The sequence below is a fragment of the Abramis brama genome, assembly GCF_963993115.1.
Source record: "Abramis brama genome assembly, chromosome: 21".
NCBI lineage: Eukaryota > Metazoa > Chordata > Actinopteri > Cypriniformes > Leuciscidae > Abramis > Abramis brama.
Genome location: NC_139983.1, coordinates 22,459,599 through 22,474,589, shown reverse-complemented (window position 1 = coordinate 22,474,589; position 14,991 = coordinate 22,459,599). Strand labels below are relative to the sequence as shown.

Here is a 14,991-nt window from a genome sequence, read left to right as displayed (position 1 = left end):
CACAGCAGATTTAGTTCACAAACAACTGACAGTAGTGACCAAAGTATGATTTTCATTTACCATAACAAATCCTAAAATTAGGAGGTACCATCAGACGCGTTTGCACTCAAGCTCTGAGGATCTCCTGCTCTTAGCTCATTTTGAATCAGACTTATGAATTCAGTGAATTGTTAACTGGAGACTTGCTCTGACCGGATCATTTGAATCCGCGAGTTGTTGACTCGAGAACAGATGCAATCGGATCAGTCCAATTCGTGAATGAATCATTCGGTGCAATTCCCAAACCGGGAATTTAACATGGTTCATTGAAAAGAATCAGTTCGTTCACGAATCAGACATTGCGTCTTGGAAAGGGTGACAATTTCTTCAGTTCAAAATAACGAGGAACAACATGTTTTTAGGAAATGTAGTGGAGCAAAGGTAAAAGTTTCTCAAAATAAAAATACTCCGGTAAAGTACAGATACTTGACTTAAGTACAGCAATGAAGTAAAAATACTTGTTACTGTCCACCACAAAAGAACAGTAAGGAACGGGTTCCAGTTATATTTCCACTTAAGCTTGGTTTGTCACGGCACGATTACAAACTGTTCCCGGCCACGGAATTTAATAATACAATTGAAAGAAATATCTGATCATCCTTCATAACACAGTCATTTACATCTTATATCATCTGTAAACTCTTGCATTACCAAGGCAACAACTAACGCATTTGTATTACATTCCAAAGCGTTCTGTTATCAGCTCCACAGTGGAAAATGAAACCATATCTGTACCAGCTAAGTCGGATCGGCACGCAATGAAACAGTTAAGCAATGAGAATGGTTTGGTCCGACGGTAAAAAAGCAACTTTTGTTACAAATGATTGAAGCTGAATTATCTAGTACTATAAAACACTCAATATTTGTATTAATTAATTGGTTACATGGGGGAAATATATTCAATAAAAAAATGCAACAAAATTAAGCATTTCACTTTTGTAACTCACTGTATTTTCATAACTCATAGAGCCTTGCTCATGTCGGTAAGCTGATTAGATATTTGATCATGACCAGATCTGTCCAATCCCAAATATACAGATTACTTTTGATCTCACTAAGATGCTAAGAGAAGTATTATTGTCTGGCGTAATCATATTTTGTGCATCCATCATCATTTTGCTTAAAATCAAGAGAAAGTGGAAACTATTACAGCCTCTGTCTGACTCTGTCCTGTATACTGCATATTTTTCCAAATTTGTTTACAATGATCATTTTGTTGGCTTGAGTGGTTTCTTTATAATGTCCTTGAGATTTCACCCAATTACAGAGAATGAATTATAGATTCCTGCATAAAATCTTCCACTGGGATACAATAAAAGTGTTTTCTGCAACACTCCTAGTGCTTATGTAAAAACAATGCCTACATAAAAGAAAAGGCAGAAATATATTAGCATGAGACAGACAGGATGCAACGACTTCTTCGTAAATCTGTGAGCATGGCCTTAAGTTAACCAGCTTTCAGCTTGTGAAATTTTAATTAAGGAGAGCATCCTCACACAAGTCATGGTAACTCTCAGGATAACCTGCAGCACAGGCCTACCAGACTTTCACATCTAACGACTAGCCTCCTCCCAACAAAGATAAACGATAAACAATTCATATCCTCTCTGAATTGAGAGATATTTTTTATCTGTCGTTCATGACCTGAAATGTGGATATCAGTTTTCCGAGACAGTTTCGAAATGTCTTCACGTTTTCAAAGAAAGTGAAACCTTCTCGAAAATCAACTCAAACAGAGCGGTGAACCACAAAATTAAGCCTGCCCGCATTGCTTGCAGTAATGTGCATTACTTTATACTCATTAGCACTCATTAACACTTATTAACACTCATTCTCACAAAATCTACAGCTAATGGCTTGATAAACGTAAGCGGAGTGCCTGCGCTAATAGAAAAACTCAAAGGGTCGATGCATAAAAATTTACGGATTTTCACGTTGACAAATGCCGCTTACATCTGCCCTGAAGGTTCACTGATGCAGTTGCAAAACTCACTTATTTCCATGAATGTTTAATGAGTTTAAACTACAAGCTATTTTCATTTAACGTGAAACACAAAAGTCTATAAATGTAGTTGAGAATGTTTGTTATAAAAAATAGAGAGCAAATATCGTTCCAAATCAATAAAGCACCATGAATAGGTAAATAGCTCCCAATCCTTTTACACTCTTTTCATTTCCCTTGATTGAAATAAAAAAAAAGAAAGAAATACCTTACAAGGAGCATTTATTACCTTAATATAATGATTCTACCGTAGTTCAAACCTCATAGCCTGTGCCAAAGGGGAACACAGATGTGCAGAGATGTTTTTATTTATTTATTTTTTTTGCACAGGGCTCAGCAGGAAATGGTTCTGTAATAATGCTTCCTCAGAGACCTTCACTGAAGCATTAACAATGTGAAGTCCAAGGTCTTGCTGAGGTTATTTTGTGCTGTTCCATTGGTTGTTGGAACATTCTTTGAGTCCACACACACAGGTTTGATCAAGGCACACTCACTGTTCATGCATAGTTCAGCAAAGCTCTTGTCAGGAGACATCTACACTTGACATTTTTGAAGAAAATATGAGTGGTGCTTGCCTGTGCAAATCTTGCCTCCTCAGTGCCAGTGTGTTGTGAGTGGTTTAAAGGGTGTTGCTCTGCATTTGCTAAGGTGTTCTGGGTGTTCAAAGTTTTTTTTAAAGGATTCTTTTTTTCTTAAAGGTTTTTTTGTTTTTGTGCCAGTTTTATCAGTTGCCAGGCAAAAAAATCTAATTACTTGGTAAAGTAACAGCATAACTCATCTCATAATTTGAGGCATTTTAAATGCATTTAATTAATTAATTATATTTCTATTTCAAGGGAGAAATAAGCATTTTTAGGTTGTGTTCACACTTGTAGTTCGGTTCGCTTCGCTTGTTTGGTCCAGATAAAAAAAATAAAAATAAAAAAACATTTAGTCCTGGTCCGCTTAGCATTCAGATTGCTGTTCTTATCACCGAACCTAAAGGCATAGGGATACATTCACAACCTGATTTTTTTGGCTTTTGTGACCTATTGCCTATTTTGAGACGGAACTTACTGAACATCCAAAACAATGGTGTGTGCTGGGATAAATGTGCTCAATGCATGTGCATGCATATGAGGGTATTTTGCCCAGATGAGAACTCGTGAAGAGCATATAAAATGTGTAAAAGAGTCAAAACAGCAGCAGGAATCCCTCCACCACACACACACAAATGATCTGCTGTGAGGAGATGCCTGTACCGAACTGAGATGAGCAACATCGTGACTATGATGAGAAAAAACATCTGTCCTTTTTTAGGGTCGCATCTTCCTGTTTTTGGTTCTTTTACAGTACGTCATTATTCGAACCGTACCAGAGTTCGTTGTCTTATCATGTCTTAAGACGCCTGTCTGAAACCAGTTTCCTTAGGAGGTACTAAATAAGGTAGCTTTTGGACATAGCCCACATTTTTAAATAAATAAATAAACTGGACAGTAAGGTAGCTTCTGGACATAGCTCACATTTTGGATGTCTTCCTAATCTAACCCATCTGGTTTTCATCAGCTCGATAGTAGAGTGCTCCATGACCTCAATCAGATGTGTCAAATAAGGGATTCATAGAAAATATGCAGTGCTGGGCATATTCCAGATACCGTTAGAGAGTAGATTTTGACTTTACTTTGCAGTAAGACATTGTAACCTCAAACATTAGTTTCTGTCAATCACCATCTGCTAGAGGCTATTCGGTTCAGAACAGCTATACAAATCAGTAAGAATGGAGCGACTACCAAAGTCTATAAATATAATAAATATAGGATTGGAGATGTGAAAAGCACGTCTTGAATATTGTGCATTAGTGGTTGTCATGTATTATATTAGCAGTAAAAAGGTCATTATTTGAGACTGGTATGAATATGCTATAACTGTATACTGTAGGTATGTGGTAATTATCACCTATCACATGCAATGTATAGGATGCCATCAGTCGAAAATTTACTGTCCAAAGTGTTCTTAAGGGAATACACAGTTCTTGTGACTGATATCTTTTGTTTTTATGGTTCTGTATGGCACTTTGAGAGTCACTAATCTTGCCTTTCTGCTTTCAGGGCTTTAGCTCACACTCAAGAGAGGGAGGCAACATCCATTGATTATTTTTTCCCCATGTTACTGTACTTCCAGCCATTAAATATTCATTAACATATGCATTTTACCAAATCTTAGCAATGTATTGCTATTATTAGTCTTTGCCTTTTCGGCCCAGTATTATTCTTTGCCACTATAACTCGCCCTACATGAGCATCAATGATTTCTTTCAAAACGGCAGTTGCAGTAATGCACTGCATGGTTAATCATGGTCAATCAACCTGTAATGTGAAAAAAGTACAAACCCACAGGAGCAGAAAGCCTACAATACACTAACACAAAAAGGGTATTACAAAGGAAGAAAAAACTGTGGTCCTTAGTATGAAAGCCTAAAGCCCGCTAAAACCTTACAAAATTAGCAAGATTGCTAAGCATATGCAAATTTTTTGCTGTGTCACATCTTTAGAAAACTATTAGAAGACTAGTGTATATTACAAGATTTGTGCAAGATGGTACTACACAAAAGTGTTGTAATATTTATATGGGCCCCCAGTGAAACTGGCAAATCTTTATAAACGAATGCCAGTGGATGTGTGGTTCTCAAATGTTTTTCAAAAACAAGTAGTCAAAGCCAGAAGCATCCTGCCTATTCAAACAAGCCGGTAGATATTTTTGAGCAATGCATTTTGAATGCAAATTCCAACATAAATTATTCACATCTTTAATTAAGTCACACGACACGATTATTATTGCAAGTAGAAATAGCATCAAAATGCTGTGGTGAAAAACGCTCAGCAGAAAGTGTGCCAGTCAAATCAATTCACACCTTCTGCAGATCAATTGCTTTCAACAGAAAATTCTGTCAACATCTAACCATCCACATGCCACTCAAAACTCCTGAGATATCTTTCCTTATGGAACACAAGGAGCTGTTATTATTTAAATCTCAAAACTGCTTTCCATTCAACACAATCCATTTTTAAATTCAGTTGTGATTGTGCTTGTGTTTATTAAAAAAAAAAAAAGATTATATGACTAAATGATGTGGGGTTTGTACATACATACATACACACATAAATATACTGTAATATACTGTATAGTTTTTATTTATTTATAGATAACGTTCAAACTTGTATTTTTTTCCCTGCAAGACTTACATTGATCAAAAGTGACAATAAAGACATTTACACTGCTACAACAATTTCCATTTTAAACAAATGCTATTCTTTTGAACTTCCTATTCATCAAAAAATCCTGAAAAATATCATGGTTATTCTAAATAATAATAAATAATAATAATAATAATAATAATAATAATATTCATCCTTTCTGAAGGATCATGAGTTAATGAAGACTGTAGTGATGGCTGCTAAAAATTCAGCTTTGCTATCACAGGAATACATTATATTTTACAATATATTTAAATAAAAAAGTTATTTAAATATTTCACAGTATTACTGTTTTTACTGGATATTTGATCTTGAAGTCTTACCGACCCCAAGCTCTCTCAACCCCCATTTCTGTTTAGCAGTTGTGTTAGGTTTGTTGTACATTGCCCAAGTCTTTCAAAGTTTACATAACATGGCACACTAAATGTGCTACACAAACCAGGAGTGGAGGGTTGATAAATAATTCAGAGAAACGTGTAAAGAAGGTTGTTGTATTCCACATTAACAGTAATGCTTAACAACCGTAATGTGCATTGTACATCCCAAGGTTACTCGGCTGATGATTGCCATGGTGTAGAAAAGCATGTAGAAGGACTGGAGTAATTGACGTTCTTTGCACAATAAGACCCATCGCATAAAGATCTACATTGTGGCCTGCAACATATGCTACTGTGCAACTCAACATCATTCAACTGTTTCCCTTCAGAAATTGCACTTGGAAATGTAAGAGAATTTTGAATATTGTATAACTATTTCTATACCTTTTTAATGTCTGCTTGTAAGAGGTGTGAATTATTTACAGTAAAGTCAGAGGAACTGAGAATGGCCCTTTCACATTGGTCAGTCCAATCTGGAGGAAACTGTCACAGGAAATTGGCTAACTCTGTTTAACAATGTCATAATGTATATGAATGCTATTTTCATTCCCCCCACCCCCCCACCCCCCTTCAACCTCCCCCTCCCCCTCCCCGGCCACCTCAAATATACTTCCAGCTAAGTCCAATATTACACAACAGGAGACTGTCAGTATGTGTGACCATGTGGTACATTTTAGATGTGGAAAAATGCAGCCATCAAATTTTAATTAAACTATTAAAGTATGTACTATTTCTAAAGTAAAAGCAGTGCTTGACCTCTGTTTCTGAAGGGTCCAGTTTGAACCAATGTACAATGAAACTAATGCAGTCTGTTGTGGCCAGATAAGCAGAATGCATTTGATTATTCTGTGTTAGAAAATATAAGCAATTCTTCTATGGACAGAGGGGATGTTGAAGCTAAAAAATACTTAAATATTAGCAGCTCGGATTAACACTGGGAAAGCCGAGAATGGACGCATTTAGCTGAAGTGTGTGATACTATCAGCTGACCACGGCTGTCTGTGACAGATATGAGCCTGGAATTAATGGAGAGGCTGCATATGAAATATGAAACAGAGAGCCATCACACAGGGTAAATAACATAAATATCAGAAAAATATCCATATATATCCAATCAAAACATGCTGACATTAGATCCAACAGTGGACCAACAGTTGTACTGAATTACATGAACTAAAAGCTTATCGACCTCTTAGATGTCTTACTATCGGAGCCCTCTTTTTCATTTCGGCCTAAGTGGCCTGTTGGGATGCTGTAATATAGTACATTAGTCTCGCTGTACAATAAAACATTTATTAGTCTTTCCAGTTAGCATCTTCATCAAAGTTGATTGCAGTGTAATTCTTATTGACTTCGAAAAGGAAGACGAGTTCAGGTATTTTTATATTTGCCTCTCTGTTCACCAAAACGTAACAGCGCCAATGGCCTTCTTAATATTTTCTCTATTTGATTATAAAATCAGTGCAAGTAGATTAAAGCTAACCTGAAAGTCCACACTCTTCAAATTACTTTGTTTTGTTAAACATATCCTTTGATCAGGCAAATGCAACAAGGGAAAAAAAGAAAACAGTTGTCATGTGAACACCAAGAGCAACATTAATTGAATAGGAGAGTGATATGAGTTAAGCATATTTGAAGTTGAAAAGAACAGGAAAAACATGTTGTCACTAAGAGGCAGTGTGCAAAGAAGGTCTGTTAACTTTTTTTTGCAAATCCTGATTAAATGTGTTAGAAAATACAAAATACAAAAGACCTAACTGTTGTTCCTCGCTTAAAAGGTATATGACCACTCCAGACTCTATGCTCAACTTGAACAACAACTACCACCTTACGAAGTAATGTGAACCTCGTAAAATGCATCAGAGACTCACTGGAAATGATATAGGCAGATAAAAATTCCATGAAATCAAGGCACCTCTATCCACATTACCAGCACGGATTGTGGGGGTAAATCTACAGAATTCTGTAGAATGAGTTAATTGCTGCCAAACATCAAAAGTATGTATTTTTTCTTCACAAAAAACAGTACATACTTTTAGGGCATATAAGAAGGCGAATTGGGACACAGCGTTCCTGTCACTCCGATTCAAATTCCAATTTAACTTTCAATTCAAATACCAACTCTTGAACTTAAAGGGAGCAAATTCTTTCATTGTGGTAAACGTGTTAATCCAAAACATTTAATGATCAATATGTAGGGGTGGAGGTACAGTGTGTAGAACGATTGCTGTTTGAATCCTGTTGAAATCTGTAGTGAAATCTGCAAGTGCAGGATCCATGCAGACCAACTTAGTATTTATAAATTCAGTGTTCAAAAACCCATCATGATTTACCATGCAGCATCATGGAGAAAACTAAGAGGGCATGAACCAGCTTCCAACTCCTAAAAATGAAGTACAACCCACAACAGTTAAAAATTTGCACAGGTCATTACACAGGAATCATTTGTTTGTTCATATGCCACTTACAAATAGAAAGCAAGCCAACACACTGTGAAACATGAACATAATCACACCATTTGACCACTGAATGTCGACTGCTGGGAATATCACAGATCCCAGATTATCAACGTGGCACGAGTAACGTGCCATATTTAATATGACATCAATCTAATCTGTATAAGGAAAATGAAAATAGCCTGAGGTTATCACCAACTCTCTACTCTAGGGTCATCATGGATTCCACAATATAAATAAATGGATAAATGTACATTTTAAATTCTAAAAAATAATGGACCACGTGTCCCTGTGCTTGACTTCAGGTGCTCACAACCAACCTGTAGCAAAAATGTTGCACTGATTCTTGCCCTTATTTTCTTTTTTTTTTACCAATCCAAACAATCTTCCATTAAGTAACAGTAAATCTGCCCTTGTAATCCATGTGACGTCAGCTAAAATCGGTCTCCCAGCCGACGCTTTATAGGTATAGCCTTCATCCCATTATGACCAACCCCTTGTAATATTCTGCAGGCAGAAGGATGCTGAACCGTTTCTATGTAGGTTTCTATGACTGAACGGTTGACACGAGCAGCCTAACCTACATAAAATTCTGTCAAAGGAAATTTAACAACCTTACATCATATGCTACTGCAAATCACACATCACAACAAATGTGATTTCATGGCTATTCAACATAGCTATTTAGCTATTGAGCTTAGAGGACAAAATTCATCAAATATTCTGTTTAAAGAGGTATTTGAACTATACACATGCTATAGAGAAAGCACATATATATTTAGAATTGTTTTTCATTCAAAACCTTAGATACAGTCACTGTAAACATGTTAGATAAATAAATGTGAAAATACTGCACTAAAAACCTGTTAATTTGTTAAATGTAAGTTATCTTAATGTATACAGTAAAACTAATATTATGTTGATAGAATAAATGATAGTTTATTATATTATAAATTGTGATATAATTTTTCTATAAAATATTATTAAAAATGTGATGTTGAAATGAAGTACAGTAAATTACCTTAAAATTTACATAACAAATATATTTAACAACACTGTACAAAATAATCCTGTTAAAAAACGGTAAACTACTGGCAGCTGTGGTTGCCAGCATCATACCGTAAAAATACGGTATGTTACTGTTTTTGAAAGTAACAGCTAAATACCGTTTTGTCAGTTGCAGTATAAAACTGTAATTTAACAGCATATAGATGTTTATATGTTTAACATTAACAGTAACACGCCGTATTTTTATGGTATGATGCTGGCAACCACAGTTGCCAGTAGTTTACCTTTTTTTACAGAATTATTTTTTACAGTGAAGGTAATATATGATACACATTTACATTTAATTATTAAAATGATGTTGTTTATTAATAGAAAGTGTGAGTAGTATGAGTATAAAAGTATCATAAAGTAAAATATTGTTTACATTAATTAATTGCTTATAATTTTTGGAAAAGAGATTGGGAACCTTCACATTTACAGATTTATTTCAAAAGTTTCCTCTTATTTTTATCGGTTATACACATTGAATCTACAGTGTTTTTTACTGCATTTTATATTATTCAGTTAATGTTTACTGCTTTGTTTTGTGCAATGTGTAATTCCGAAAGTGTTCTGCATTTGGTAAACTATGCTCTGTCTTTATGTATTAATAACCATTTGCTGGAAAAGCTACTTTTGATTATCTCTAAGCCATTATGGGTCGTTCCACTGTAGCCTACCACCTGTGTCATTAGCAAATTGTATAAGCCAGTTCAGTAACATACAGGTTTTAATAGCTCAAATAAGTTGGTATACCAACATTATATAATTTAACGACATATATGTAGAGATCTGACAGATTGAATTATAAAAGTCACCTAATTGCGGCTTCCCCATGTGGCAAATAGCCGTCAGTCTGCCCATATACCTAAATACTTTGCAGCAACGTTTACCACAGTGATGGTCAGTAATAAAGATATTTCAAAACATCCTATCAATAACGGTTATCATGCATGGCAACGTAGCCTATTTCATGCATAAGCCCAATACGAGGCAGACTGGGGCCACAGGCTAGCCCACAGTGCACCTGTAACGCAGGAACTGTCAATTGACATGTGAGCTATAGGGCCTACATCACACTGGATATCACTGAGAATGAACATCCACATCTACCATCTACCTCGCAAGGTCACGACAGTTCTGTAAAGGCTATTGTACGTAGCCGCTACGTCTGTTTGTCTTACCGTATATTCCCTGGCAAAAAACGCCTTCAAATAGTGCGGCCAATAACCACAGGAGAGCAAAGATAATATCCATCTTTACGTTAGTCTGAACATATCCAGCTCCTCAGGCGGCGAACAGTTGAAGGCAGTACGTGCAGTCCAAATCTCCCACCTCGCGTGACCGTATCATCAAGAAACAGCTTAAGTAGTGTCAGTCCGAGATGTCTCACAAGTCATTTCTTGCCAATTCAATGCAGATGTTCTCACCAAATTGGTCAAGGCGGAGATATAAATATGTGACAGATAAGGAGGACGAGCATCAAACCTTCAGAGCGGGTCTCCTCCTCACACCTTCGCCGGCATTAAGCACCGACGCGGCTGGCGAAAGTAAATGACAGCGCCATGGGAAACACGCGCGCTATTAATCGGTTACGCGCGCTGGCATCCACCTCATCGACGTTCCCAAAAGATAATACTGCGGAATTTAATGCGAAAGATAACCAATAATCGACGAGACCGCCTCTCTCATCCCTTCGTGCGTTCAGGATGCCGGTGAGGCAGAAAGGCACGCCGAAAAAAAGCTGCTCCTTGATGCTGATGGGAGCGCTACTATAGTAACACTATGATTCTTCGACTCCAGCGGATAAACAGATGAATCCGCTATTTCATTAGAGCTGTGTGGGCCAGCTTTACTTCTCGGAAGTCTTTGGTCCCGGCTTGAAAAAAAAAAAGAGAGAGAAACAATGACACACACACACCGATGTGTCAGGTTAGGTTGCCTATATTCAGGATAAACCGTAATTTAGACTGGATGAAATGTGAAGGGTGGTCGGGCACGCTGCGCCATACGTACTGCGCTGGAACGCCGGAGCCCAGCTGGCTGACTACGTCAAAGAGCGCGTGAGTGAGTGAGTGAGCGCGCTCGGATCTCATTTGTATGAGAAGCACTCTCGCGCTGAGAACGTTCGCAGCAGAGCAACGTGAACTTCATTATAAATTAAAGGCCGCTAGTCTGAATGGTTTACATGCTTTCTGACGTTTGTTCATTCGTTTGCCTTTTTTCTATTATTGAAACGGAAGATGATAGCTGCTATTAATTTCGCCGCTCACCTCCTCCCTTGTCGACTTTATAACTATCAAATTAATGATTTTTCCTTCCATTATCAACATATCAACCACAACAATGCCAGGAGATGCGAGGCAACATTCTGTTAAATATTTCACCATTAAATCAGGCGATGTTAATATGCTCGAATATATATTCGAGCTAATACAATCTGTTACTGTAAAACGAACTGATGATGATGACACAGGTGGTTTAAGAGAAGGTCACATGATGACTCACTATAGCAACCGTGAACAATGATCAGACACTAAAATAAAACAGTAAACATTAACCAAACTAAAATACCACAAAATACTCAAATGTACATAATAAGAAATAAAAATGTTATGATTTTAATAGAGAATTCTGAGAATGGACATTTTACTGTAACATTTTACAGTAACATTATGTTGGCCAATTAATAATTAATTCACACTTTTTACAACTAAACAATTTACCACAATGTTTTTGTAATAAGTATACATATTGCCTTATTTAAACACATTTTCAAAGCAAATTTTAAATATAAATGTGTAAAAACCTTGTCATGTTTCACTAAACTTTTATGATGGTCATTCAGTGTTTAATACTTACTAACTGTTATTCAACACTTTACCAGAAGTAGGCCAGTGTGGCCAGTGTTCCAGGGGCCTTGAACCGAAAAGCAAACTTCTGAAAATGTAAATATACAGTACAGATGAACAGCGAATGTGTGCAAGTAATATAATAAAAACTAATAAACAATACATTGTGCCCCAGGGTCTCGCGTGACTGTAATCCTTGATCACAGTAGCTCCTGTTCATGCATCACCCTGACTGAATCAATGATTTTTGTGTTACCAGCCCAAATCTTTTTGAAAAAAGCTGCTAGCACCATTACTGTAAAATCCAACAGTGATTCTAACTAACACTTTTTAGTTAACTTTACTTAATGTCTTAACTTAATTGTAAAAATCTAGTAATCTGTACTATTCACATAGCCTACTATGCTTTGTTTATAAGAAAACCCAGGTTAAGATTAATTTATTGGTTTGAGTGTGGTTTTTGAAGCAGGGAAAATCTTAATGGACTTTTCACTCATTTCCTCCACTTCTGCAGTTATTTTTCCTCTGTTTGCATTCACTCATTTCCCAAAGTCATCTTGAATGTTGAAATTTATACAACTGAAAAATTTGAGAGAACATCACATAAGCTGACTTCATAAATTGATGTTGATTTTCCTAAAATGTTTTTAGTCACCATTATGGTGATTAGTGATTACCATTATGATCCCTTTGGTTGGGCACTTGGAACTTCATTTGTGACCCTGGACCACAAAACCAGTCACATGGGTCAATTTTTTGAAATTGAGATTTAAACATCATCTGACAGCTGAATATATAAGCCTTCCATTTACGCATGGTTTGTTAGGATAGGACAATATTTGGCCGAGATACAACTATTTGAAAATCTGGAATCTGAGGGTGCAAAAAAATCTAAACATTGAGAAAATCGCCTTTAAAGTTGTCCATTTATGTTCGTGATTGTGCTGCATTTACTCACAAAAATAAATGTTTTATATATTTACGGTAGGAAATTTACAAAATATCTTCATGGAACATGATCTTTACTTAATATCCTAATGATTTTTGGCAGAAAAGAAAAATCGATAATTTTGACCCATACAATGTATTGTTGGCTATTGCCACAAATATACCCGTGCGACATGTGACTGGTTTTGTGATCCAGGGTCACATTTATACTATTGTAATTCTCTTCCCATAGATGCAGCGATTGCAACAAGAAATCATTCGATTTCAGGTTTCAAAGGAAGATATATATATATATATGTGTGTGTGTGTGTGTGTGTGTGTGTGTGTGTGTGTGTGTGTGTATTTATGCATTTATGTATGTATGTATTATAATCCCTCTACTGTATATTTGTGACAATCTTGCAATTGATCATATTTGCAATTGATCAGACTTCAACATTCAGCCTGCAAAACACAACAATGGTAACAATTATATTTTATTTAAAGTAAATTATCAAGTACACTCTACAGTTCTTTTTTAGTTACTAGAACTCTTGTGTAAGTGAACTATACTAACTAAGCATTTGTCAGTACCACATACTATTCCTATTTCATTTTACTTGTTTTTTTTTTTTAAGGCAATCGGTTTGCATGCTTTTTTTAAGTAAGTCCAACTAATTAGATTTTACAGTGTACATTATGTACATTGCATCTGTATTATTGATATGAATATTTCATATTATATAATTTTTTTATATAATTTTATATAATTTATAATTTTTTTATATAATTTTTCAGGATTCAAATAAATAGAAAGTTCAAAAGAACATTTATTTGAAATTGAAATCTTCTGTAACATTACATTACAAATGTCTTTACTGTCAAAAATATTTCATATTTATATGAAATATGCAATCAAATGATCAATCCAGTGCTATGGATTACAACATTTTAATAATACTGTTTGTCAGGGCTTCAGCCATAGAGGATTAGTTGGTCAACAAATTGTGTACTGTACATATACTGCCATCTTCTGGAATAAGAAAAAATAAAGTTACATAAAAATACATGGTGACATGCAAAACAGCACAAATTGATTACATTTTCTATAAAAATAATATTATTCTTCTTAATTCACTATAACATTCAAATATTGTAGCTGAATATAATTAGTGCGATTATGGCTTTAAGAACTACACAAATTAGAAATTACATAAAATGTTGTTGGTGGTCATCTAGACTTATCTGAAACATGTAATCATTTAACATATAAGTGATTGCAAATGCTGTTTAAACTGTATTATGTGAAAACACCATATAGCAATATAGCATTGATGAACATGAATAGGCCAAAATATTTTTATGATATTTTTTGGGTTACTTGACAGTCTTTATTTAATTGTCATTAAATGGAAAAGAGTGGCCAAGAAGTTCTTCAACAACCCATGGAAGAAAGTAAGTCGTACATATGATGTACAAAGATGAATGCTGAGTAAATGATGACAACATTTTATTTATTTTTTAGATCATTTTAAGAGAATAACTATTTGATTTATGTTTTCTGTTTTCACAATACCCAACATTTCTTTTGTGTTGCTCACTTTAAAAAATAAAAACATTTATTCCAATTTCCTGTTCATTCCCCATTTTCCATTTCAGTGTAACTGGCTGAATCACTAATGACACTTACAAGGTAACAGGGAAATGTTGACAGGAAACAGGCTCTCAGTTTTTCATGTCCTTAAAAGCAAAATGCACTTCAAAATTGGTGCAAATTGTATAAAAGCACAAGTTTTTGGTTTTCCAATCTATCTTTTATTACAGCTATTTGATTAACGCTTTTATTGTTAGACTTGTGGCAAATTCAATGTTATGGCAGTGGCACTGGGTGTGAAATTATTCTCACTAACACTGCAATAATTTGATCAAAAATACAGTAAAAACTGTGAAATATTACAATTTAAAATAACCGTTTTCTTTTTTAATATAATTAAAAATGTCATTTATTCCTGTGATGGCAAAGTTGAATTAACTCCAGTCTTCAGTGTCACATGATCC

The 14,991-nt window shown here is 35.4% G+C and overlaps 1 protein-coding gene across 2 annotated transcripts in view; it reads right to left on the bottom strand.

The window, feature by feature from the left end:
• mdga2a (MAM domain containing glycosylphosphatidylinositol anchor 2a) overlaps window positions 1-11,168 on the bottom strand; it is a 142,042-nt gene extending 130,874 nt beyond the window's left edge. Inside the window, exon 1 of one of the 2 annotated variants that reach the window (XM_084096782.1) lies at window positions 10,339-11,168. In XM_084096782.1, coding sequence (XP_083952908.1) covers window positions 10,339-10,411 — 73 coding nt within the window. In that variant the 5' untranslated portion in view covers window positions 10,412-11,168. The remainder of the gene's footprint in view (window positions 1-10,338) is intronic. The other variant, XM_084096783.1, reaches the window with a different exon arrangement.
• Between the last annotated feature and the right edge of the window lie 3,823 nt (window positions 11,169-14,991).